Raw genomic sequence first — 25,500 nt, forward strand, 5'->3', positions numbered from 1 at the left:
ATCATAGACAGTGTAGGTCATTTACATAACGTGATTCGATCAGTCTCAGACTAAAGTGAGTCAGAGGAGAATGAAAGTGACGTGTCGGATGTAATGTCCAAATGTCCACACAGATTGAGAGACGGAAGGGAGACAGTCCTCGATAAAAATAAACACAGTATTTTTGCTGACACTGTGAAAATGTTTGTTTTTGTGAATTATTAAATAGTCCAAATCTTAAAAACTCAATATGGATTTTTATCTGCTAGAGGTTGCAAAACAATAACAAAGGTGGTGCTTGATGATGCTTTGAAGAAGCTTGGATTGATGAGAGTTCATGAATAAAACAAAGTTTTTAAGGAAGCAGAGAGGCTTGCGAGAAACAAAATAGTTAGCTCGTTGAAGTCAATAAATCTCTCCAGACAAGGCCTTTCCCAGGTCCCCTTGATATCAGACATACAGAATGCATCTGTAGCATGAAGGCTGTTGATGGTTCATACAAATGTCGGAGATATTTGTGCAGACAATCTTGTTGGGAATATTGGTATAGGGAATACTGCGTTATTATTAGTTTCTCCCTATGGTTTATGTTCCAGAACGTGCTGAAATACTTTAAGGTGCTTGGAGTCTAGAGTGATTTTGAAGCTATAAAAATAGTCTATTGTATAAAAGTAATGGCAAAAGGCTTTCCACATTCACTAATGGATTCTGCTGAAAGGTGTGCAGTTGTAAGCTGTTGTTTTTTCATCTCCCGCTTCACATTCTCTTGCTTGTTTCTTTTTCATTTATTTATTTCTACCCTCCTCCTTGAGACAGAATTGCCATGTTCATGTTAAATTACCTGCTCTTATAGTGTAATTTGTTTTGAACAGTGATTTTGAAATGCCACGAGGAATTGTTCTCCCCGTGACATTTTTATGGCTGAGTTTGACTTAACAACGCAGAGGTGGATTTCATTAAGTGTTGGTGAAAGTATAGAAAAGTGCCTTCCACTGTAAACCGCAGCTGGTTGGCAGCCCTGAGGGAGAGGAGTGCATGCTTTTACATGACTATAACGGATCGAGTGCCATTACAGTGAACGCTCTTACCGTTTCTGCCTCGTTAACATCAAATTAGCTTTAATTAGCTGCGCAGAAGTGTTTGATAATACAGCGCTTTTGGACACAGATTTCCGAAAGTCTTCCTTCGCATTGTTGATGCCATGTGTAAATATTTAACCGATCCGCAGTCGGGGAATCTTTGGTTTGTTTCGTTTTGATGTGCTGGAGAATGTTCTCTCTCCGCTTGATTAAGTCTCTGTTAACATTTATCCTGTAATGTTTCAGCGAGGGCTTTTGTGTTTCCTGCCAAAGTTAAAGGATTAGGTAATGTCGCTCTTTTAATTGAGCGTGCTCTAAAGACTCTCTCTCTCTGTCTTCTTTTTTTTGTTCCAACATTTCTCCTCAAAGGCCATCCATCATGTCTGAAGTTCTCTGCTGGTTTGACTGCAAATGTCAAGGCTCTGCGATGGCAATGCATTGAATGCAAAACATGCAGTTCCTGTCAGATTCAGGGGAAGAATGCTGTAAGTTCTTTTCTTTTCAAATTGATGGCCTTGGCCAGTTCCTGCTGTGTGCCACTTTGACATCCTTTACAGTGTCAGGAATCTGCTTGTTCTGACAGTTTCACTCCCGAATGTTGTTGCATGGTAATAGTGTGGATTGAGTCTTGAGGGCTTTTTGTGTGCCTGACATGTTTTGTGTGTTTGTGTGGATTCTTCAGGATGAGATGCTCTTCTGTGACTCCTGTGACAGGGGGTTTCACATGGAGTGTTGTGACCCGCCACTCTCCAGAATGCCAAAAGGTACGTTATGCGTTCGATTGTTTTTGTGTGGATTTTTCCATTCTCAGGGTGAAGCTCTTTGAATGTGCCATTACACAAAGAGTTCTGGTTACATAATTGTAAGATGATATGTACACTGTTTGGTGTGTGTGTGTGTCTCTCGCTCTTTCGTTGTTAATGACTTCGCCTCTGGCTTGCAAATGACTGCGCTTGTCCTTTCCAGCTAATGGCAGTTTGTTTGAAATGGGCATGTAAGTGCCAAGATAAAGAGGGAACAGCACCATAAAGTGTTTCAATAGAGCAGAACAGGTTCGTTTTACTTACTTTTACGAGAACCTTTAGTTCTGAATATCTGTAACTACTGGAGGGATGTGTCGTAAGAAGATCCAACATATTCCATAGAAAGAAGGCCACAACTTAAGCATATACACAGACATGCTGTGGAGTCTAAAAGTGTATTAAACCTGAAAGTAAAGCATTTTCATTTATGCATTTGGCAGACATTTTTATCCAAAGCAACTTACATTGTATTATACTATACATTTGTGTCGGAGTATGTGCATCCCTGGCATTGAACCAATGACCTTGGCATTGCTAGCGCCATGCTCTTACCACTGAGCTACAGGAAAGCTGGATTTATAAAGCTTAGGATTTCTTAAAACAAAATTAAGTCATGAGGAATTGTAGTGTGTAAAGAAGGAATTTCTACGTTTTTGACTAAATAAGCAAATATTATTTTATAATATTAATATTTATTAATTAATAATAATAATATTATATAAAATACTTTGTATGATAAATGCGGAATAATAGATCATATATTTTATGGGTAATGTTTGACTTGACTTTTTGGAGTTTTTTTTGTCATCCATGTCAATATCACAAGAAAACTGAAAAAAAAATTGCAATGTGTTGTTCGCCAATATGAACCAGAAATCTCAGTTTTGGGATGCGTTTTCCATACACAGAATTTTCCTTTTTATAGGAAGATAACATGCAAGATTTTCACGCTTGCAGTAAAACATTCAGCTGTCAAATATCGGGGTTATCATTCAGTTTGTGTTCATTTTATCCTCTGCAGGAGATGAGTAGACTTGAGGCCATGTCAGAAAATAAACCCACACAACTATAAACGCATATTCTTCTGCATTTCCTTGTTTGACAGTTACCTGTAGAAAGCTTGCTTTTCTTTAGCCTTATTCTTTTTCTTCTGTAGCAAGTGGAAATGAATGGAGAGACACAGCGGGTCATCTCAGCTCAGCACTATAAAGAAATATTTGAAAAGTGTCATATCTGCAGACATGATGAGCCATCTTTGAAATGCTTTTCTCTTTTGTTTCTCCCTCTCTTTTTTTTACGTCTGCCTGGACCTCCCCCAGGAATGTGGATCTGCCAAGTATGCAGGCCAAAGGAGCAGGAGGGAAAACGGTTGCTACACAAGGCGGCGGCCCAGATCAAAAGGCGATATGCAAAACCAGGAAGGCCAAGAAAGAATCTAACGCATCCAATGATGTATGAGAACTCATTTCGTCCGAGCTGTTTCAATCTTGTTGGTTATGCTGCAAGCTAAAGGTTTTAGGTCTCATAACAGTATGTTACCTTAAGCGTGTAAAAGTTATTTTTGATGACCTACTCTGATTTTTGTCCTTTGCAGCCTTGAATGTTGTTTAATGCCTTGAGAGGGTTTCTAGGTTTTCATAGCCTTACACCCAAAGGTTTAAAATTAGCATGGCTTCTGCAGTGTACTTTTAGCCTGGGGTGTTTTTTTGGAAGTCTATTTTTAACGTATGGCCGTGTAGTAAAGCTCAGTCGGAATGCTATCAGTCGCAACGGGTGAGTCTGGGTCAGTAAGCTTTTAAATGAGCACGACTTCAGGGATTATATCCCTCCTAAGGGCTCGATAAGCACCGATAGACGCAGTGGAACGTGTTGTCGAAGCTGTGAAATCAGGCTTTGGAATCAAAGCTTTTTTTGTCACACTGGAGATGTTGCGTAATAAACATACTGTATTCTTTTTTTGGCAGGTCTGGCCAGGGTGGTCCAGGATCGCTCATCGAGCTGTCTGAAAAAGATCGGCATGGTAGGGGTTCCATAAGCACTTTCTGTACCCCACCCTCATCAAGCACCTTTATACCCACCACAGACGGCAGATGTTTTACAGACCCCCTCACATCCACTCCCACCTTCACCACGTTGTCCCCAATCAACAAGAAAACCAAAGGTCTCATTGATGGGCTTTCCAAATTTTTCACGCCATCGCCCATGGGTCGACGGTTGCGCAGCGAGGCGTCGGACTCCTCGGATCAGCACAGGCCGAGGAAACGAGGCTATCGGAAACGTCGGTCCGAGCACAATTCCAGCTCGTTGATGCCAGGTGTGAGATTAAACGCCCCGTCTAGCGTTCTCCTCACCCCCTCCCCTTCGCAAGGACACAGCCCCATCTCCCTGAACCCCGCCCACTCGTCCTCGCCCTGCTCTGCCCATTCCCCTCACAGCTCCTCCTCCCAGTCTAGCGGCCCCTCCCTAAGCAGCCTCCCAGGCAACAACCAGCTGAAGGGACTCTTTGATGGACTGTCTCACATCTTTACCACTCAGGGACAGTCCCGGCAAAAGGGACTTCCAAGCTACGCGCCGCCCAAGCGCAAGCGGCGCACCCGGGACGCTTCCACCTCGCAATTACAGCTTCAAGGAAAGAAGCCCATTAATAAGGGTTTCGCTAGTAAATTAGCAACCCTTTCCAGTTCTGCTTCAGGATGGCCGCCCAAGCGGGGCCGGCCGTTTAAATCGGCACTCCATTTCAAACGAACTCCCTTCTTGAGAAAGCACAAGCTGCTAGGCAGGTTTAGGTTTAAGGCCTCCCCGCAGAGGGAGAACACCACACCAGGGAAGGCCACATTGGCAGACGGAAGAGTTAAACCTGATCCGAACCATGGTAAGCACAGGGACCTAAACAGCCAACCAGCTTTTTCATCTTTAGTCATCTTCCTCATTTTTACAAGCAAAATAACATGGATTTTTTTCTTTCAGCTAATACTCTGCATTTCTCTGCATTTTTGTTTTTAACCTTTCTTCAATTACTTCTGAAGCCACCACAAGTGTTTTTGTTTTTCTGCTCAAGTCCTCATGCTGCTCACACCTGCCTCTCAAACCAAAGTTATTCATGTTTTTTTCCATTTTGTAACAAGCACTTTAATGTAAAGTGTTTGCATTTCAAATGACCCTTGCTCCTGGTTTGGTTTCCTCTCAACCTCTGCACAAATCAGCATTTGTTTAAAGGTCACTGTTGCCTAGTAACAAACTGTGATGTGTTGTTAGAGGTTTGAGGTTAGTGTGTTGGCCAGCAATGTTGATACGAGCCTCTCCTATCAGCTGTCCTTTCATGACTAATGATTTGCATGCTAGCAGTGATTTTGAATGTCATGTCAAGCTAGTGCGCGCTAATAGTCTTTAAACAATGTTAAAATCTGCATGCATCAATATCTAAAGTTCTGTTTTGTGAACTCCCGCAGCTTTTAACGCAGAGTGGTGTTCAAGAAGAGAGGAAACGAGGTTGACTTTACTCAACGATCACGTTGCTGAAGAAGATCTGAAATTGTTTAGACGCATCAAGGAGCTTGCATCAAAGGTGAGGAGGGTGTTACTGTTGAGTTCAGGCATTCAGCCGGGACACACTGGCAAACAGTCGTGTCTGGATGTGTAACCTTTGTTCAGCAAAACTATATGACAGTGGGAACTGCCTTCACAATGTCTTCACAAATATTTAAAAGAGCACATTGTATGAACGTTGTTTGAATGTTAAATTATAATTTTTCCTTTGTTTCAACCAGAAATCGGGTGCCGATCAAGGACAATCTCCTCCCCTGATTGAGTTTGGGAAATATGAAATCCAAACCTGGTATTCCTCGCCATACCCTCCAGAATACGCAAGGTAGGTGAACATTCGCAGCCTGAAGCGTATGTAAACTAGAATGTGATTTAGAGATCCTCTCTTACGTTGCAACTCATCTCACATTCTTCATGTTTTAATTAATTGCCGCTCTCGCTTTCAGATTACAGAAGCTTTATCTCTGCGAGTTCTGCTTAAAGTACATGAAAAGCCAGGACATTCTGCAGAGGCATTCAAAGAAATGTGGGTGGTTTCACCCGCCGGCTAATGAGATCTACAGAAAGGATAACCTCTCCGTGTTTGAGGTCAGTAGCGTCTTTTAAATCTTCATGCACGACTTCATCCGCATCCTAATTTCATTTAATCTGCATTTGCAATGAGTTCAAGAGGGGCATGTCCAGAGATCAAAGTCTGTGAAACGGCAAGCTTGTTGAAAGACGCATCTTAACAGCATGAATGAGTGCCAGGCTTGAATGAATTTAATTAAGATGGTTCTGTGTATTGGGTAATTCCAATTCGAAATCATACGTGTTTTAATAAATCTGTGAATTTGCTGTTTTTGGCCTCATAGAAATGGCTTTGATCTGTTTTCCCCCATAAGCGTTACTTAGTCTTCTGTCAGAAACATCCATTCTGGTTGGATAAAACCAAAAGAAAACAAATATTGTAGATGAATCGATTAGGCGTTCATGCAACTGGCCAGATGCTTCACTGTAATAGGAACAAGCAAAAGTACATATTTTTATCGACTAAACAAATTATTTTTTTTCTGCTAGCAAAGAGTTCCTGTCAATATTTCAATGAACTGCCTATAACTCCATTGTGTTTTGTTTCTGCTTCGTTCAGGTTGATGGAAATATCAGCAAAATTTTCTGCCAAAACCTTTGCTTGCTCGCAAAGCTTTTCCTGGATCACAAGACGCTGTATTATGATGTGGAGCCCTTCCTCTTCTATGTTCTAACACGGAATGATGAGAAGGGTTGTCATCTTGTTGGATACTTCTCAAAGGTATTATAACTATTTATTCAGCTAATGTATGTAGATATGCATGGTTGGTGTCGAATGAATGATGTTAGGATAGAATTTATTGTACAACGGTGTTAACTCTGCACTGTGTCATGGAACTAAAGGCTTTTTGTGGCTGTGTTTGGTTCAGTTAAGGACATAGGCAGGTGTGCTGAATTGCACACGTTGGCTGTTGGCTGACACACACTATCTATTTCTCTCCCTCAGGAAAAGCTTTGCCAGCAGAAATACAATGTCTCCTGCATAATGATCATGCCTCAGTACCAAAGGCAAGGATTTGGGAGGCTCCTTATAGATTTCAGTAAGTTATTCATTAACTGCTTTGGACGTCTTATGAGATATGAACATGAGATTCTTTGCATTATGAACCAATGTTTCTGTCCGTGAATGGAAGGTAAAAAAAGGATCTTGTTTAAACAGGACAATCATGATGAAATGGAAAGAAGATCTAGTGATGATTGTTGCACTGTACTCTGTTGTCAATAACATGCCCTTATATACAATGAATGTTATGATATCATTTGTTTACTTGTGAATGTTTTGATTTGCTTCGTGGAGAAACTGTAGAACTCTGACTTTGTATTTGAAATGCAAAAGACTAAAATTGGTTTTATATTAAAGATAATCTGGAAGTCTAATTACATCAATCTGGTTTGACTTGTGCATCTGGTTTAAATGCAAAATGGACTTAAATCCTTGGCCGTCTTTTCTGATTGCTCAAAGATTGATTTTGGGGGGGGTTAAATGGCATTAGATTTAACTTTGGTGCAGTTTGTCGTTATATGGGTTATCCTTATCACATGCCCCTTATATTAATCTCTAGCTGACAATGTAAATCCAGTTAAAATATTGGAAGTCAAAGCGACACCCTGCTACAATAATTTCAGTGCTTTCAGCATCAGGATTTGGTGCCACGAGAAATTTGTTTGGCCTGGTGTTATCTCAATGCAGGACATGACTTGTGTAGTCCGACTCCTTTACAATTCAATTACAATATTTACATATATTTTACAATATTAATGTTGTAATAAAACTGTAGTTTTAAGTTGCGTTTTAAATTAAATGAAATGTAGTAAAAAAAAATCCCTGATCTCATTTCCACCCTAATGTCTCATTATGTATCAAAACAAGAAGAATCTTTTAGAGGAGCCTTTTATAGAAGTGAAATGATCCCCTGGACTTAAAAGAGGCCTATTATGCAACCCAAACATCTTCCCAAATTGTGATTGAGACGTTTTCTATTTTCTCCCAGTGACTCTCAGACCTAATCTGACAGCACTCATAAACAAATTGTTGTGTATCATCATCTCTCTTTCTGTTTTCCTTTCAGGTTACTTACTTTCCAGACTGGAGGGCCAGGCCGGCTCCCCTGAGAAGCCTTTATCTGATCTGGGTCGTCTGTCCTACTTGGCTTATTGGAAAAGTGTCATACTGGAGTACCTGCACAACCACCCAGATAAGAGTGTGAGCATCAGGGGAATAAGCCGAGCCACGGGCATGTGTCCACATGACATCGCTACCACACTTCAGCAGCTCAACATGATTGATTTCCAGGATGGCAGGTGGGTTTGGCTGTGGTGAGAACTGTCAATCTGATGATTTACTCACAAGCTTTTCTTGAAGTACATCATCTCCCAAGACATCTACTGGATATGAGAGAATCTTAAAGGCGATTGGTTATGGGTATATTTGCATGTGCATTGGTTATGCATAACGGTAACTCATACTCGACACAGAACATTCAGAACGACGTGGAGCTCTGAAGTGATTGCATGCAAGCCCTGCTAAAAGTTAAGCGTTTCACATTTTCTGGGACAAAATGTTCTGTTTGATACATGGCTATGGTGTTTATTTTCGCTGGAGAACCAGTCAGTAGTTTATACTTATTATAGTGTCAAATACTATTTATTTTAGGAAGTGCTCCATAGAGGTTTTAAGTTCACAAAATATGCTGCATAAGTGGATTTAATTGTTTTCCAGATTCATGAGATTGATGTATTAAATTAATCTGTGTTTAAAATCTATATAAATATGCATGTATATTTTACTTTGACGCATTCAATATAGATAGACAACTTCTAGCTGTGAGACGTGGCGCAACGCAACGGGGGTCCCGTCTGGTGTATATAGTCACAGGCTATAGGCTGCATCAGTGAATCTCTGTCAGACAGAGCATCAGTATTATGTTCTTTTGCATGGCTGAATGAACAAAAACACACAAGATTATGCCAGGAAGTCCGTTATGTCTAGCATTTTCGTAAACACAGACTTCAACGCGTTAAAAAAAGTTGTGAAAATCTGAAAGGGCGTCAGATCTGCGTAGAGCGGCAGCTCTTAAAAGGCTGCTTATTTAACTCCTGACATTAATGTTAATCAAAGAACAGAATAAAAGAGGGAATTCAATGCGTTTCGTGTTTGAGCACTTAATTCAATTTCTGTATATTTTCTACCTGTTAGGCATGATAGCTCTCATTTACACTGTACTACAATGTTTACAACTATAATTAATGTTAAAATAAAGAAAATATTATCAATTTATTGGAGACATTAGTTGCAGTACTAATATCAGAATGTTGGCTTTCATTCATAAAATGATGCTGTCAAAGAAATCAGTTATTTGGAGATTAAATGTGAAATAATTTGAATGTAAAAGTATATTATAAAACATTAATGTTATGTGCGATTAATCGTGAGATCGTGTGATTAATCAGATTTTTTTTTTTAATCGATTGACATTACTTCAAAATCTCAAACTATTCTGGTTACTCTGTTGCGTGCTGCCAGCAAAGATGGCGCACTAGTGTAGGTTTGTTTCTTTTTTCACAATACTGTGTCTTTATCTCAATACTTCCAATTCAGACTATGTACAGTAAACACTGACATGCATGTCTGCACATGTTGCTACAGGATTGTTTAGGATTTATGGTGTAGTGTTTGTTGTGAATACAGTTTTTTACATTTCTTTCCTTTGTTACCATATTTTTAAGGTTTGTGGTTGTGCGGAGACATCAGTTCATCCTGGAACATATGGAAAGACTGAGAGCGAGGCCACGTCTTCATGAGGTTGACCCTGACTGTCTGAGCTGGACTCCTGCTTTGGTCTGCAGAAGCCCATCAGAGGAGCTGCAGGCCATTGCGGCACAGGTAACCATTGGCTTAAAGCTCTATTCATGATTTGATTTAGAGCTTCAATGAGCGCTCATACCGTTTGTGAACGCAGTTTTATTTATGCCGTTTGTCTGTCCAAGGACCGAGTGTTCTAATAAAGAAGTGTTTGATTGATGCACGCTTTTTTTAAGTTCACTTCATGGTCTCTTTTATTTATATAAATAAACCACCTGGATATTTTCTGTTTTCCAAGCATGTGCAGAGACTTTCCGAACATTCCATTGGTTAACTCTGCATCAAGTTTACAATTACAGTCGTCTCGCATCAAATTTCTATGTTTGCATTGTCAACCTTACGCAACAGATATTACGGTAGACATGCAGGAGATTCGCTAGAATCTGCTGTTCTCTTTTGGCCTCTGACTGAACCCGACTCTTTTTGCATAATGTTATACTCAAACACGATTGATAACATAAATGCTGCTCTGGTTTCTGAAATCAGTGTTTGAAATGAAACCTATAGCATAGGTGGATCATGCACGTCGCTTATTCCATCCCCGGCTCTGCGTTATTAGCTCTGAGATGTCGCTTGCTTAAAATGCGAGCTAAATTTATCTCATCATTTCCCATTCTGGAGTTCAGGCCAAGTTCATACATATAACTGAGAGCACTTCCAACCGCATCCCGCCTTCCTGAGTGACCTAAATCAAAATCCTGTATTATTAATGCCTCTGAATGTCCCGTGAAATGTAATCTTCCACAGCCGCTTAAAAATAATGTTGCCGAGATCAACGGCTGATCAGGAGACAATCTCTGCACTGCAGGGGTGCTGTTAAAGCAAAGTGAGATGTTATTTGTCTGCTCGGTTTAAGGCGGCTCAGGCAAGCTCATGTTTGTGTTTGTGTGGACTGACAGGCAGGAGAGCGTGCGGACTGCAGTGCGTCAAGCAAGAGCTCGGCAAGCGGGATGGGTTACACCAGCAGACCTCCTCTTACCAAGTGCAAGAACTTCAGTAGAAGATACTCGGACCCGGTGTTTACTGGGAAAGATTTCGAAGTGAGCGATGAAAGCAGCAGTGATGATGATGATGATGATGATGATGATGATGATGATGATGGCGACGACGACATCGATGCAATCAAGTCTCAGTCTGGTCAGGGTTTTAAGAGAAAGGTAAAGACCTCTAGATTGTTTTCTACTGAGAGAGATGCATTCTGTGTCCTCAGTTCCCTTTGAATATTATTTAGTATCCAGTGGCCACGTACACACAAGTTTTGGCAGTATCTTTCACATTTCAAAGAGGTGAAGAATGCAGGAATCACTCCAAATTATAATGAATGTCAATATTGTAGTAAACATCCCAGCATTTTAGCACTAACATGGATGCATATGGACACCAATTTTGCCATTTGTATTCCAGACCACAAGAGACAATAACAGTGATCCATTGCATCTTGCATCGCTTGAGACACGCTGTCAGTCTTTAATAGAAAGTGCCGTCAGTGTGTTCGACAACACGTTGTTCAGATTCAAATGTGATGTAAATCTGTCACTAACTCAATTTTTCTAGAGTGAATGCAGTTGTGTTCAGCTGAAGTCCATATGTGACCAGTCACTATGTGGGATTGTGATGGAAAAAACAAGATCCCAGAAATTTCCATCATTTCTTAAACCCATAAGTAATTATTTGTATGATTTGTGTGGGAAATATTAGCTCTCCATCACCACGTAATGCTGCATGGTTATTTGCATTGGGATACTGCTATCCCAGAATGCCTGAGGGAGAGCATGTTGTGAGGAACTTGTGGTCGGCTTGATTTCGCACACACTCATTTGGGGTTTTGGGCAGGCTAAGCTTTCCAAATGAATGGCCTGTGGTGCAGTGCTGTGGTCTAAATGATGGGCTTTTGCATTTAGATCATGAAGCAACCCATTCACAACGCAGCCACAGTTCCCTATCTTTAGCATCGCCCTTGACCGAATCGGTCTCCTCCAGACCTCTGCTTTTTGGATTAGAGGGCACCAGGGACAGTTCGACAAAAAAAGTGCCCCACTCTTGCCATGACAGTTGTTAAGCCTAACAGGCTTTGACATCTCCCAGTATTTATTCCATTCTCAAGCATCGCTTGTTTTCAAACATACATTATGCAATTCTGTAAATATTCTCTCTGTCACAGTAAATTTGTTTGTTTTCTTTTCCAGCGGATACCCACTCTGAGGCGGAAGAGAGGCCGAAGGAGAATAAGGATTAACAGTAGTGTTACCACTGAGACCATCTCCGAGAGAACAGAGGTCTTGGATGAGCCCTTTGACAACTCTGATATAGAAAGTCCTCTTCCACAGCCCAGCAGGAGGGATGGAAGTGAAGACCAGGAAGAGCAGAAGACCCAGAGGGTAGCCGTGCGTCGGCCTGGTAGACCAAGGAGATGTGGAGATGACAATCACATGAATCAATGTAAAGGAGGGAATGTGGAAGGTAAAACGATATAGGTTTCATTTTATCTGGCTGTTAATCAAAGTTAAAGGAATAGTTCACCCTCAAATTGAAAATTCAGTCATTATTTACTCTATTTAATCCTGTTGTCATTTTAAACTGGTGTGATTTTCTTTCTTCTGCAAATCACAAAAGATGTTTTGAAAAATATTCCGCATTGACTTCTATTTTATGGACACAAAACCAATGCAATGGGGACCAACAGTGTTCTGTTACAAACATTTTTCAAAAAAGCATCTTTCTGCAGAAGAAAGAAAGTCATAGAGGTTTAGAAATGACAAGTGGGTGTGTAAATAATGACAGCATTTTCATTTTGTGAGACATTTTCATACCGTTCTGTTTTCATTACAGCAGAACTTAATATCACAATCAATATTAAACGGTTGTTTATAGGAGTTAAATGGGAACACCAGGGCCAATTATTATTCATCCTTTTAAAATAACATTTCACAAGTGTGAGGAAAGTTGTTTATTATTGAATTACTGCTGCTTTGCATTTCCATGTTTGCATTTGTCATGCATTTTAATGCCGCTTCAGAAACATGTAAAACGAGTAAGGAACATTATTGCATAAATTTACATTGTTAGTGTATTTGCCAGTTAACTGGCAATGAAAATAACAGTTTTCTTTCCAAAACAAGGCACTACATTAGCAGCTTAAAAAAATCAATCACAATTTGAATAATTTGACAGCTCTACATTTTTGTTTTCATTCTAATGCTCAGTTGTTTAATACAAATCTTTTGTTTTCTTTGTTTCTGCAGCAGTAAAAAAGGACAATCCTCGTACAGTAAAACGAAAGAAAGGCTGGCCCAAAGGTGTCAAGCGAGGACCATCCAAACGGAGACTGAAGGAACGCAAAATGGGCTTCAAGCTCAACCTCTACACGCCTCCTGAGACGCCAATGGTCACTGCGGAGCAGGAACAAGAGGAGGAGGTGGCCCCCAGCCCTGCCTCATTCTCGGAACCATGCGAGTCCTTCAGACACCCCAGGCCGGAGGACCCAGAGCTGGACGCATGCGTTTCAGAAACCCACAGCCCTGAGCCACCCGAGTCTCACAAGGCGAACGAGGATGAATCCACAGACACGGTGTCTGACACCGTGGAAAATTCTCCTTGTGGTGATGAGACCAATGAGACGTCATCAGGTCCAATGGACTATGCTGAGTCAACACAGAATCCAGAGGAAAGCAAGGACCTGAAGCCGGAGGATGACACAGAAAGCGGTGTTGGGAAAGGGTCTGGTGTACGAGATGAGGAAGAGGATGAGGACGAAGAACCAGAACAGACTCACGTGGATGATCACGACGCAGATGATGAGGATGACAGCCACGAACAGAGGATGGAGGATCCAGTGTCACTACCAGAAAAAGTCCCTGCTGAAGACGTAGAGCCAGTTACAACTCCTAGCAGTAGTAATAATAAAACTGCTGAACTGCAGCCAAGCCCTGCGGATACATCTCTTCCTTGCTCAGCAGAGCTCACGTCTCAAGGCACTCTCGGCGGCTTGGACGTCCAACAGGGCGGCACTGTGGACTCCGATCATCCTCCAGACTCTGAAACGGAGGAGGAGGAGGAGGACGACAACACTCAGAAGCCTGATGAAAAGCATACGGGCCCATTGACCCCTGCAATTAAAGAGGATCATAACCTTTGTCCTGAGCTTGACATGGAGACGGCGCAAGCGGTTCAGTCTCTGACTCAAGAGTCTGAGCAGGAGAGGCACTTTCAAGACTGTGTGGAGACTCAAGAGGCCTCCCACAGCCTACAAAGGTACGTGCACGTCGAGCAAAGCCCTCAGATGACCTCCGTGGATGACTGCCAGCAGTCGGATCACAGCAGCCCTCTGTCTTCTGTCCATTCGCACCCGAGCCAATCTGTACGGTCGGTCAACAGCCCGGCAGTGTCTATTTTGGAGAGCGGCTATACGCAGATCAGCCCCGATCAGGGTACCGCCGTCTCCGTGCATTCGCTTCATAACAACATGGAGACCAGCCCCATAATGGACGTGCCCTCTGTGTCCGACCACTCCCAGCAGGTTGTGGACAGCGGCTTCAGCGACCTTGGCAGCATAGAGAGCACCACCGAGAATTACGAGAATCCCAGCAGTTACGACTCCACACTGGGCAACAGCATTTGTGGAACGGGTGCAGGAGCGGGCGCTGCCTCCCAGAGCAGCTGTTCCTATGGCAACCTCTCATCCGGTGGGAGCCACAGTCAGAGCAGCTGTGCTGTGTCCCAGCAGATGGCCGGTCCTGTGGTGAACAATACCGGCTCCTGCAGCATGCTCCAGCAAACCAGCATGAGCTCCCCTCAGGGATGCAGTGTGAAGTCTCCACAAGGTTGTGTGCCCGAAAGGCAGCCCAGCCATCCACACACGCACGGACACGGGCACGGGCACAGCCATGGTCATCACCACAGCCATCACCAACACCATACGCACCATCAGCATCAGCATCATCATCAACATCCGCAACATCAGTACCAGCAAACCCTGTCCCACTGCTCCATGTCTGCCAGCTTCGCTCCACCCATGCAACTGCCGGAATCCAACAACCCTTCTACCAACCACAACCCCTCCACCAACCTGGGCTTGTATGACCGAATGGGCCAAGGAGAGTATGGAGGCGGACACTACGCACAGTCCTCGGCATCCTTCAGTCTGGCCAAACTCCAACAGCTCACCAATACCCTCATGGATCACCCCCTGCCCTTCAGCCACTCGGCATCGCACTCCATCACATCCTATGCAAACAACAACGCCTCACTCTCCACGCAAATTGGCCATCACAATCCTGCATTGGTGTCCCTTTCCCAATCTCCTCATGCCGTCACGGGCCCTCAATCGCAGGCTACTGTGACTCCTCCACCCAACATGACTCCACCCCCCATGATGCTGCAGCGCAACAACATGAACCTGGCTTCCTCTCAGAGACTCCAAACGCAAATGGCCCCCAAGAATCACCCCCACCATCACACAGTGTCCATTCGCTCCAAATCGGCCCCCCTGCCACCCCACCACCAGCAGCAGATGTATGGTAGGGGTCCTCAGACTGTAGCCATGCAGGCTCCCGGTAGGACGCTGGCTATGGCGCCGCGGATGAACATGGGGGTGAACCTCATGCCTGCTCCGGGGTACAACGTCAACTCGATGAACGTCAACATGGCGCCTCTTAATGCGATGAACACTTATAGAGTGACGCAGCCCATGATGAACGGGGGCTACCATGGCAATCCTACCTATATGAATCAATCTCCGCAGTACTCTATGCAGATGGGCATGATGGGTACCCAGCCTTACCCACAGCAGCCCATGCAGGCCCCTCCCCACGGCAATATGATGTACAGCCCAGCGGGCCATCATGGTTACGTGAATACCGGCATGTCCAAACAACCCCTAAACGGGCCTTATATGAGACGATAATCAGTGACAAGCTTGTTAGCAAGTCAGCTAGTTGACTTTGAGGTATTTTGTTTATTCTTCTTTTCCTTGTTAATGTTTCGCTTTTATGGATCTTTCTGAAAGAACCAGCACTTGGTAAGAATGCAAAAAACATTTTGTTTATCGGCTAAGTTTTAGCTTTTCTCCCCTATTTACGGGAAGCCTTACAGCATAAGATTTAAAAATGTAACGTTTGTGTAAGCGTAAATCTCCCGCTAACTGCATCGCAGTTTCACGGAGGTTACATTTCTTTAAGTTGGAACCTGCATTATGGAACCTTTAAATGTGCCTGCATCGTATGTTTTTGGACAAAAGAGCCTTTTTCTCAATGTACCTTTAGCAATCGCAAGGTTATATATGTAAGTCTGTACTCATGCCTTCATATTATTTAAATTATTGTAAATCTACTTTTATATTTTTTTAAATGTAAGGTTGTACCTAGCATGCTAAAACGTCTTTGTTAGTGACAGTGCATCAGAGTAGTACTGTACAGTGTTGTGCTTAATAGCAAGCGATTTTATATTAAATGTATGGCCTTGGTTAGGTTTCCCTCGTATGGAAGGAAAAAAATGAAACTCTATTTTTGTTGATTCTAATACTGTAAAGATTTGAAACATCGTCATCTTCAGCTTGGAAGGTTCTATTGCTGATTGTGTATAATTTGTTACTTTATAACAAGTTTCTTTACCTGAGGCAGCTTTCTGTTTTTATACAATTTAAAGCAATCTCTGTCACAATAGCAAAGAACAGTAAATGTCAGTATTTGTACATGTATATGTAGAAAAACTAAATCAAGGGGAAAGGGTCAACGACAACATTTCAGGGGGGGGCAGAGTTGCAAAATGCTTATCGAGTGTCAATTTACTCCAAAGTCGGTCTTTTATGAAATGCCTTTAAACTTACATTTTCATTCCATCTGTAGATTTTTTTTATCTTTATAAAACATCTGATTTATATTTTACTGAAATGTAGAGCAGTAGCCTTGTTGATAGACAAAACAGATGGCATGTAAAAAGGTAAATTGTATCTGTGTCTGTTTGTATAGCTTATTTTGTAGCCTTTGTACCTGTACAGAATGGCAGTTTGACGTAAGAAGGATAATCCTGACTGTACTAATTACCAGAGCAACAGTCCTGTATTTATGAGTTACCTTTTTAGTCGGTCTCTTAAATGCTGTACATTTTAGCAGAAAATAAATTATGATGAGCCACTGACAGACTTAAACGTGTCTACTGTCTCATTCGTTGTGACTCGCTGAATGGAACTATTGCAGCCAAAAGATTTTGTACAAAATTGTTTCCAACCGTGACGCATACGTGGCAAGAGTTTTGTCGAGTGCATAAACCTTTATTTTCCTGAATAAAATATTGTACGTTCATTTTTAATTGTCTGATCAATTCTACAACGGCATATAAATGAAAATACTTCAGAGCAGTGGAAGACAATGCTTTCGTTTTACTTCATTTCACATTCTATTAGCAACACAACATGGAAAACTTCATGGGTCAGCAGTAATTATAAGAGAACACATGCCTCTCTATCAGTTCTGCTTTGGGCCTCATTTGAATTCTACAGGGTTCACTTGATTGAGTTCTTGAGTGCCTGTTACTTGCCTCTTATCTAGAGATTTAACATGCCCTGTCTCTCTCTTTACTTACTTTCTGCTTTGCTGAGTGCATAGTCAATAAATTGAGCTCAAGGGTGGAGAAACTCGTAGAGGTTTAAAGTAGAGATGTTCTAAGCCTCCACTCCAGAAATCAATGGTCTTCAAGCTTTGGTACTATTAACATTATTTCATTTTCCTCTTGTCACAGTGTTTTAATTCATGTCTGATGTTGGCAGTCAAAATGAATTGCATATATTGAAGTTCTTCACATAATATGATTTAACCTCACAAATTTGCACCTTTTACATATCAATCTGCTTGAGATGGGTAAGGTTCATTTACATTTAATGCACATTTCCAATGTAGACATTGTGTCAATATTCTGCTTTGGCTGTATTTCATTAGGTCAAATTATACTAGAATCTAATTTCATTCTAATATCAGTAGCAATATATAGATTGATTCTCTTTTGTTCCTATTGGTTGAACATACAAGTCTTTAAATGTCATTTTAAATGGTTTTATAGATTGTTGTTGTAATTACATGTCACCATGTTATGGGTTTCATCCAGCTAATAAGAGATCTGTGAGATGTCAAAGCTGTTTTCTGATGTGTAAGCTCTATTGGTCTATCCTGAAAGCAAACGCTTGACTAATTATTTTCACAAGGCATGCCATGTCAGTGTCTTAAAACATCATTACTGTAAGAGCCTGGAAGCATGCATGATCGCACTGATATGACAGATGAGATACTCTGTCAAAACAGATGTCAGTTCTCTGTATGCATGTGCAAATATACTACAGATAGGGGATTTACCCGCATAAAAAAAATAGAATCAAGATCAGACCTGCCTTCCATCAGTCTTGACAAACTGTTCAAATATACATTTCTGAAATATGCCGTATAATAATTTCTCCAAGGTTCTTATCTCAAGGATTAGTCTAACTGTCTGGGTTTTCTTTCCAGGCAAACGCTGAGGGGCTGCTTGGCCCAGAATAGGCAGACACATTTGAAATGATATTTTTAGGCTATTGATCTTTGAGTCCTGACCTTAGTAACACACAGCGCATGGGCTGATAAAAGAGTCGCACATGTGCCACATGCAGAAGTACACTGAATCTCACTTCAGCTTGTTATCATGGTGTCCCTCGGCTCCTGATGTTCATTCCCTGTAGCATAACACCAGTGATATCCTGCTGCTGTCGCTGTAACTGAATATGAGGAATGTGTCATAGACTAAATCTTTACACATAGCTTTTAAGCGGCCATCCAACTTGAAGAAAGGAACCCAACAGATTGATTATATAGCTGAAAACAAAACTTCTCCACTTTAAATTACAACATTAAGTCCAGCTTCATTTTAGTCCCAACCTAGACCAAAACATACATCATGCCGAGAATGGTCCTATCAATTAATCACAATTAATAAATTGCAAAATGTTTGTGTGTATAATGTATATGTGTGTGTTGTGTATGGTTATATGTGTATATATATATATATATGTATGTTTATATGTGCGTGTGCATACATAACAAATATTTACATAAATATATACATTTATTTTTAAATATAATTTATCTTGTGTATAAATGAATATATATGTGTGTGTATTTATATATACATGCCACAAAAATTATACAAATCTATTGCAATTGTTTAATTGTTTTTTGACATCCCTAGTTTTTATTTAAAGATTATGAGGGCACATGAATTAAACAATAATGACTTGATTTTATGAAACATTATAATTAAAAGTCTACATTTCTCCTGAAATGCCACATCAGGCCATGTTCACACTTGACTTCTTTTTTTTTAAGCTGCTACCGTCTATTTTACATTATAATCCTACAGGAAACCATGTTTTGGTGATGGGTCGAGAAGGCTCAAGCCTCGAAAAAATAAAATGGCTCCCGTTAGAGGATAGTTTCGTATAATTGTATGTTTAATTTTCACTTTCAATAACTTTTGATTGCATTTCTAGCGAGAGAGAAGTATTGGAATTTTGAAATATGTGATTATATGTGGTTATAGTAAAGACACTCTCTGTTTATACTTCAAATAGACTTCCGTTACGCTGTTAATGAATCCTGTCTCTCTAAAATGCCCTTTGTGCACAAATGCTATCTTTGAACATTGTCGTCTGATATTTGTAACCACAATGCTGCAAGCTTTTTTTTTACTAAAAAACGCCATTGTCAACTTTCTTTTTTGTCAAAAAAGAAGTCAAGTGTGAACACTGCCTAAGTCTGGAAGTAACAAGATGTTTTTAGCATCATTAAGCAAATTTCTAAAATGATTATTCATATTCTGATGACGGAATATGCATATGTTGAGTCTTGTTAGACAGATGCAAGCATAGAAAATGGCAGATTTAGTCAGAGGCCAGTAAATCTGACTTTTGTCCCAAAGGAGATGGTAAAGCCTGGGCCCAATTCCACCAGCCAATTATTCCCTTCCTCCACTGGCTGCTAGGAGCCCTCCTACAGGCAGCTGTCCTTCCTGGCACCCAGTGACTACATTTGACAAAAATAGGAAATCTCTGTAGAGCACTGCTTGTAATTTAATCCAAAAGGTGTTTCTTTTTTGAACCGAGTTTAACACAGTCTCTGTAATACGAGCTTGGCCGCTGCAAATGGAATGGTAATTGCTTTTCGCTTCCCAGATATGTGAAAAGGACACATGAATCATCTCCGGAGAGGGATGGTTTTCAAAACCATCAGCGCTGGATGTTTTTTCCCCCTCCCCTCATCCTCAGTCACAACCATCACTCACCTTGACAGGGAAGTCATTAAATTGGTGATGTTGAATTTCTTTTGCTGTTTTGTCAGGTTCACTTATTCCTTCAACCTTGAAATCTTCTTTCTTTTCTACGAATGTAGCTCTATTACTGCGAAACGAGGTCTTAATTTTCATGAATTTCAAATCATTCCAGCACGTATATTCCAAAAAGATGTGTCAGTCATCCAGCCGTCAGACACCACGAATTATGTACTTATTTCAAGTATGTTAAAAATACATAACCTATGACTTTACTTTATAGAATGTAAAGAATGATGTTTGCATTGGGGGAGCACGTCATTCTTCATTCGTGATAGAGCTGCACAATAGCTACAATATTTATAGTTCTCTCTGTGGGAACATTATAGCCATACCACTTCACAGCGGTATGTCTGTGACATATTTGACATAAAGCTGCGTATTCAATGTCTTCTATGTGTTACAACATCAGTCAATATTAGCTAGCTTGCAAACCTAAGCTTCACTATTAGCATTGCTCTTACTGCTACTTATGGGCATAAGTAAATACAAATTATTTCATCATTCTCTCACCCTAATATCATTCCAAAATGAATTTATTTCTTATGCCAACCACAAAAGATGTTTTGAAGGATGTTGGAATGCAAACAACACATGATATCATTGACTATCATTGTATGGACATAAACCACTGCGAAAATGTCTCAAAATATCTTCCTTATGTTCCACAGAAGAAAGAGCCATATACAGGTTTTGAATGACACGAGAATAAATAAATGATGACAGCATTTTTATTTTTGGCTGAACTATTCCTTTAAGAGATCTGCCTAGCATAGCAACAACCTGGAATACCCTAGAAACAGACAGTCGACAGTTTTGGACAGGCAAGCACCTCTCAACTTTACCTAAAAAAATTGTCATATTAGTTGATGACATTTGTCTGTGTTTTTTCATCCAGAGTTCTCAGTTGCTCTAGAAAGCCCTAGTTGGGGCAGATGTCCCTGTTCAATCTAACAGCGATGATGGCATCTGAGAGGGTGAGATCTTTGCACATCACGAGGAAAGCCAAAACCAAAGCTCCAGATCGACTGACTCCCATTGCACAACACTTTACCTGCAGCACAAAAAAATTGACGATTAACCCAATATAATTATTGTATTCAAAGTATTGTTCCACTGTTCCTGTCTCTGTTTACTTATACACTTAAAATTTAGTAAATTGGAGCTCAAGAAAGTCAGACTTGCCGTTTTGTGTCAGCTCGGCTTTAATGAAGGATGCAGTTGGTCTGAAATACTGACTCAAATCAAACCGTGGGTGATCTGAAGCCTCAACTCCATAATAAGTTATGCTCACGTCTGTGTAGAACCCAGCGCCCGTGTTGATGCGAAGGGCTCCGTCTGCAGAGTTTACAATGTGAGTGATTCCCATATAAGCGATGAGTCATTTATCACGAGCCGAGTACCTATATCGTTTTAAAGGGATAGTTCACCCAAAAAATGAAAATTCTGTCATCATTTACATCCACTTTATTGTTCTGGTAGACACAAAGGAAGATATTTGGAAGAATGTCAGCAACCAAGCAGATCTCCTCTCCCCATTGAGTCCAATAGTATTTATTTTCCCTACTATGGCAGTGAATGGGCTTGAGATCTGTTTGGTTACTGACATTTTTACAATTATCTTTTTTGTCCTCAACAGAACAAAGAAATGTATACAGGTTTGAAACAACCTGAGGGTGATTAAATGATTACAGAATTTTCGTGTTTAGGTGAACTATCTCTGTAATATATAGCATTGGATTACATCATTTACACTCTAATTAAACTTGAAAACAGTAGAAAATGTGGATTAGTGTGCCTTTTTCCTCATGACACATGCTTCATTACTTACTCGTCTCCTATATACAGTCCTGGCCATACTTGACTGACAGATCCGAAAGGCTTTCTGTTGGTCAGCAGCAGACTCCTCAAGTCAGATAGTGATGCCGTCGTGTATTTAGCTTGAAACCGAGAGGCAAGCGGTTTGTCATTAGGAGCGTTTCTGTTTAAAAATGAATTTGAAATCCATGGAATGAATTATATGTTACATTTTCATGTAATTCAACGCACTTGTTGAGCGATGCGTATTTTCATGAAAGCGTTAACAATTATTAATGTTATTAAACATATTAGTCTGACCTTTCTGCTTCTGTAATCAGATTTTCTTTCATAGCCACCAATGAGAAATTAAGTGAAATTGAACTGAACTTCTCGCTCAAAACATCACATAACTCATGCAGTACATTTTGATTTATTTGATAGAAAAACCTGCAGGGAAAAATGTGATGAGATTATGGTCTGTTTCACTGGACTGAGAATTGAACCTGCTATAATCACAGCCTTCCTTTTTGATTATCAATTTCATGACAACTATCTGTGGCTCACATTCCCAAGGTATTTGAGCAGAAACTGTAAATATTGTAAAACATATGATGCTCATTAGAATGTCACTACAGGGGATCGAGCCTTTAGACAGTCAAGCATGCATACCTCTTCCACCTTTCCATGATAAAGAGCGAGCCGCGACCGTTTCATTTCACTCCAGTAAAAAGCCAAACACGCTCGCCGGCTCATTTCAAAACCAGTTCAAAGTACGTCTCATCTGGAAGAGATTTAAAAAACTGCCATTTATTTCGTGACCCCGCTGCCCTTTGTAACTTATTTACTGTTTATATGGAAACCCTTCACTTTTGTCTTCTGTCACCCACTTTGCTGCTGCGGTATAAAAGATATTAGCAAATAAGATCAGGCCTAATAGAACTAGGACAAAGCCATCGGGGGAGGCCCTTAAGGGACATGCTCTTGAAATGGGATTCAGCACATTGTTACCAAGTTTTCAGTTACAATTTGTAAGCTTCCAGTTTTCTCTTCCTCTCTCGGACGAGGCTCGTGTCAAGATGTCGAAGCTGGTTAAGAAAGCCGGGGTTAGGACAGATATCCCTGTGCTGGCGTAGAGCTTTAATGGCCTCCATTAAAGTCAGATCCTCACAGATCATGAGGAAGGCCAACACCAGGGTGGCTGAACGACTCACTCCCATCAGACAATGGACAAACACTTTACCTGTACAACAGAGCAGAATCAAGACATTTATCTTAAAGAGTGATGAGATGTTCTATATATATAAGTATGATATACGTATCCTTTAAATATATATTGGGAGAATGAACTTCTTTTTTGTACGTGATGTTGCAAAATGACTTGTACTGTATGTAACTATCAGACATGTTGGTGCTGGTGGGTGTAATCTGAACGTTCGATACCATCAAGGAATGTTGAAGGAATCTCACGTTTCCTAAAGCTGGACTCACCATTTTTTGATAACGCTGCCTGTATAAACCTCGCCGTCGAATAGAAGAACACGCTCACGACGAACTCTGAAGAATCATCAGCCTCGACTCCATAGTAATCTATGGACATATCTCTGTAAAAGCGAGGTCCAGTGTTGACATGAGGCGGTCCACTGGCAGCGTTCACGATGTGTGTGATCCCCAAATTATACAACATCGGCTTGTCTCGTGCCGCGACCCTGAGAACACAAGAAGTATTGTATGCTGCTGAGACCCGCGATGGACATTTCCATGTGAATAGAAAACCTTATACGCACTCATTGCCAATGTACACATTAGGCCACACTTGGTTGACATGTCCAGTGGGTCGTCTGTCATCCGACAGAAAGTTCTGTAGTTCGGTGACGGATGGCGTTTCATACTCGCACAACTGCTTGAGAGACATCCTAAAGAAGACATGAAACGTATTTTATTGGCATATGCTTATTGTGCAGAAACAAAAACGTTCAAATGGCACATTTCTGTTCATACTATCATGGTAATAAACTCAACATGCATTTTACACTCGTCTTTATTTCAAAGGGCTGTCAAACAAGCCGAGCCCACCTGAGGCCATTGCTTGTGAAATCTACTTGCTAAGAGACTGCGAGTGCCTTGACACTCCACTCTTAACATCATTAAAGAGAATACTGACCGAGGGCTCTTTATGAAATCTCATTCCTTGAGTGTTGTGTCAAATGTGTTTACAGCTTCAGCTATGGCTTGGAAAACAAGCACGAGCGCTTCACACAGGTAAGCTTCCATAATAGCTCTCTAAAACAACAAAATGTTGCATTCTAAAAGCCGCTTCCTTTATTCAACTTACATTTTGCAGCCGTTCTTTCTTTTTTTCCCTGTTCTCACATTGCCTGATCTTCTCTCCTTCGTCAGGGACGCTGTCGACAGCCAGTCCGCAGATATGTCTCTCGAGGCTGTTTCTTTTTTTAAATGGTGTATAATTATAAACCTCCCTGGATACATAGAGCTCTTCCAGGTTTCAGCGGGCAGTCGAGTTTTCTTTTAGAAACCTCCAGAGCGCTGTCTCTCCCTAGACAATGATCTTAGTGTTTTGAGAATTTTCTGATCTCCAGTGTGCAGGTATTGTGTTTATCTTGGCTAGATCCCACAATGCAGATAACTCAGAGGAAGCTACAGTAGAAGTGGGCCGTTTGTAGCCGCTAATGCATGCATACATCTTTAGCATGAGTCATTGTGTAGGCTAATCCGCATAATCTCGAGAGGTCTCATTCACGTGAAGCCAGCTGTTAGGTTAAACACTCTTCAAATCCAGATGTTCCTTTCACATGCCTCGAGGGCGGGTCTTTGATAAATGGTGTGATTTTTTTCACGTGCGAGTTCATGTTTGGTAATTGGAGCATGTCAGATACCCTCTATCATACATATGATACGTCTTCACTGGTTTGTGCTGAAATGCTTCAGATTATGTGTGTATAGCAGGAAAAGCCTTAACTGAGAGTTGTTCATTCTGCGCCAGTAAAATAAGCGTTGAGCCCCATAGTAATTACAGCTTTATGAAGCTAATAAAAAGGAATTAATGGCCTGGGTGTGAAAGCCACATACACCTGTTCCTTCTTAAGATCTACTTATTACTTGCTATTATTGTAACCTCATACATTAAAGAATCACAGTAACTCACAGCAGATTTTAATATTGACTTCGTTGTTTTTGTGTTAAAAGTCCTTGTTCTGGGGAATCGGGGAACAGTGTAATATCTTACAAGAACTTGGTTCATGTGCTTTATGTGATACACTTCACAATAAGGTTGTTCATCTTGAAATTTATAGTTAACCAATTAGCTAACATATATTATTAATGAGCTATATTTTTTACAGCATTTTTTAAATATTTGTTTATGTTAATATCAGTATTTAAAATCAAACACTGTATAATGTTAAACAAAAAAGTTAGTTCAACTTCAAATAATTTGTAACCTGGCTGCCTTAAAATGAAAACTTCAGTCTCCTTCATACGCGATGCATCTCGCGATAAACGT

General features: G+C 40.8%; 3 protein-coding genes across 8 annotated transcripts in view; 1 reads left to right on the top strand and 2 right to left on the bottom strand.

The window, feature by feature from the left end:
* kat6b (K(lysine) acetyltransferase 6B) overlaps window positions 1-16,980 on the top strand; it is a 34,163-nt gene extending 17,183 nt beyond the window's left edge. For all 6 annotated transcript variants that reach the window (XM_056760144.1, XM_056760145.1, XM_056760146.1 and 3 more), the window contains exons 4-17: window positions 1,428-1,543; window positions 1,741-1,822; window positions 3,181-3,313; window positions 3,826-4,733; window positions 5,311-5,426; window positions 5,629-5,729; window positions 5,851-5,992; window positions 6,534-6,695; window positions 6,921-7,014; window positions 8,044-8,275; window positions 9,701-9,857; window positions 10,736-10,993; window positions 12,023-12,296; window positions 13,079-16,980. In XM_056760144.1, the coding sequence (XP_056616122.1) occupies window positions 1,428-1,543; window positions 1,741-1,822; window positions 3,181-3,313; window positions 3,826-4,733; window positions 5,311-5,426; window positions 5,629-5,729; window positions 5,851-5,992; window positions 6,534-6,695; window positions 6,921-7,014; window positions 8,044-8,275; window positions 9,701-9,857; window positions 10,736-10,993; window positions 12,023-12,296; window positions 13,079-15,738 (5,435 nt within the window). In that variant the 3' untranslated portion in view covers window positions 15,739-16,980. The remainder of the gene's footprint in view (window positions 1-1,427; window positions 1,544-1,740; window positions 1,823-3,180; window positions 3,314-3,825; window positions 4,734-5,310; window positions 5,427-5,628; window positions 5,730-5,850; window positions 5,993-6,533; window positions 6,696-6,920; window positions 7,015-8,043; window positions 8,276-9,700; window positions 9,858-10,735; window positions 10,994-12,022; window positions 12,297-13,078) is intronic.
* Window positions 16,981-21,042: 4,062 nt separating this feature from the next.
* LOC130431973 (dual specificity protein phosphatase 13) lies at window positions 21,043-22,783 on the bottom strand. The gene is given in 4 exon segments (XM_056761187.1): window positions 21,043-21,228; window positions 21,325-21,583; window positions 22,012-22,161; window positions 22,650-22,783. Coding segments are annotated over 4 exon segments (612 nt in total). The 5' UTR covers window positions 22,667-22,783.
* On the bottom strand, window positions 22,466-24,404 carry dusp13a (dual specificity phosphatase 13a). Its single transcript, XM_056760151.1, has 4 exons — window positions 24,313-24,404; window positions 23,765-23,893; window positions 23,469-23,686; window positions 22,466-23,220 (listed from the first exon to the last, which is right to left on the bottom strand). Coding segments are annotated over exons 1-4 (570 nt in total). The 5' UTR covers window positions 24,315-24,404; the 3' UTR covers window positions 22,466-22,999.
* Window positions 24,405-25,500: the final 1,096 nt, after the last annotated feature.

This window comes from Triplophysa dalaica, chromosome 11 (genome assembly GCF_015846415.1).
Source record: "Triplophysa dalaica isolate WHDGS20190420 chromosome 11, ASM1584641v1, whole genome shotgun sequence".
Classification (NCBI taxonomy): domain Eukaryota; kingdom Metazoa; phylum Chordata; class Actinopteri; order Cypriniformes; family Nemacheilidae; genus Triplophysa; species Triplophysa dalaica.

Coding starts and splice junctions, on each gene's coding strand:
- dusp13a (XM_056760151.1), bottom strand. Junction 23,687..23,764: donor AATGTGTACATTGGCAATGA/GTGCGTATAAGG, acceptor TTGTGTTCTCAG/GGTCGCGGCACGAGACAAGC. Junction 23,221..23,468: donor GGCAGCGTTATCAAAAAATG/GTGAGTCCAGCT, acceptor TCTGTTGTACAG/GTAAAGTGTTTGTCCATTGT.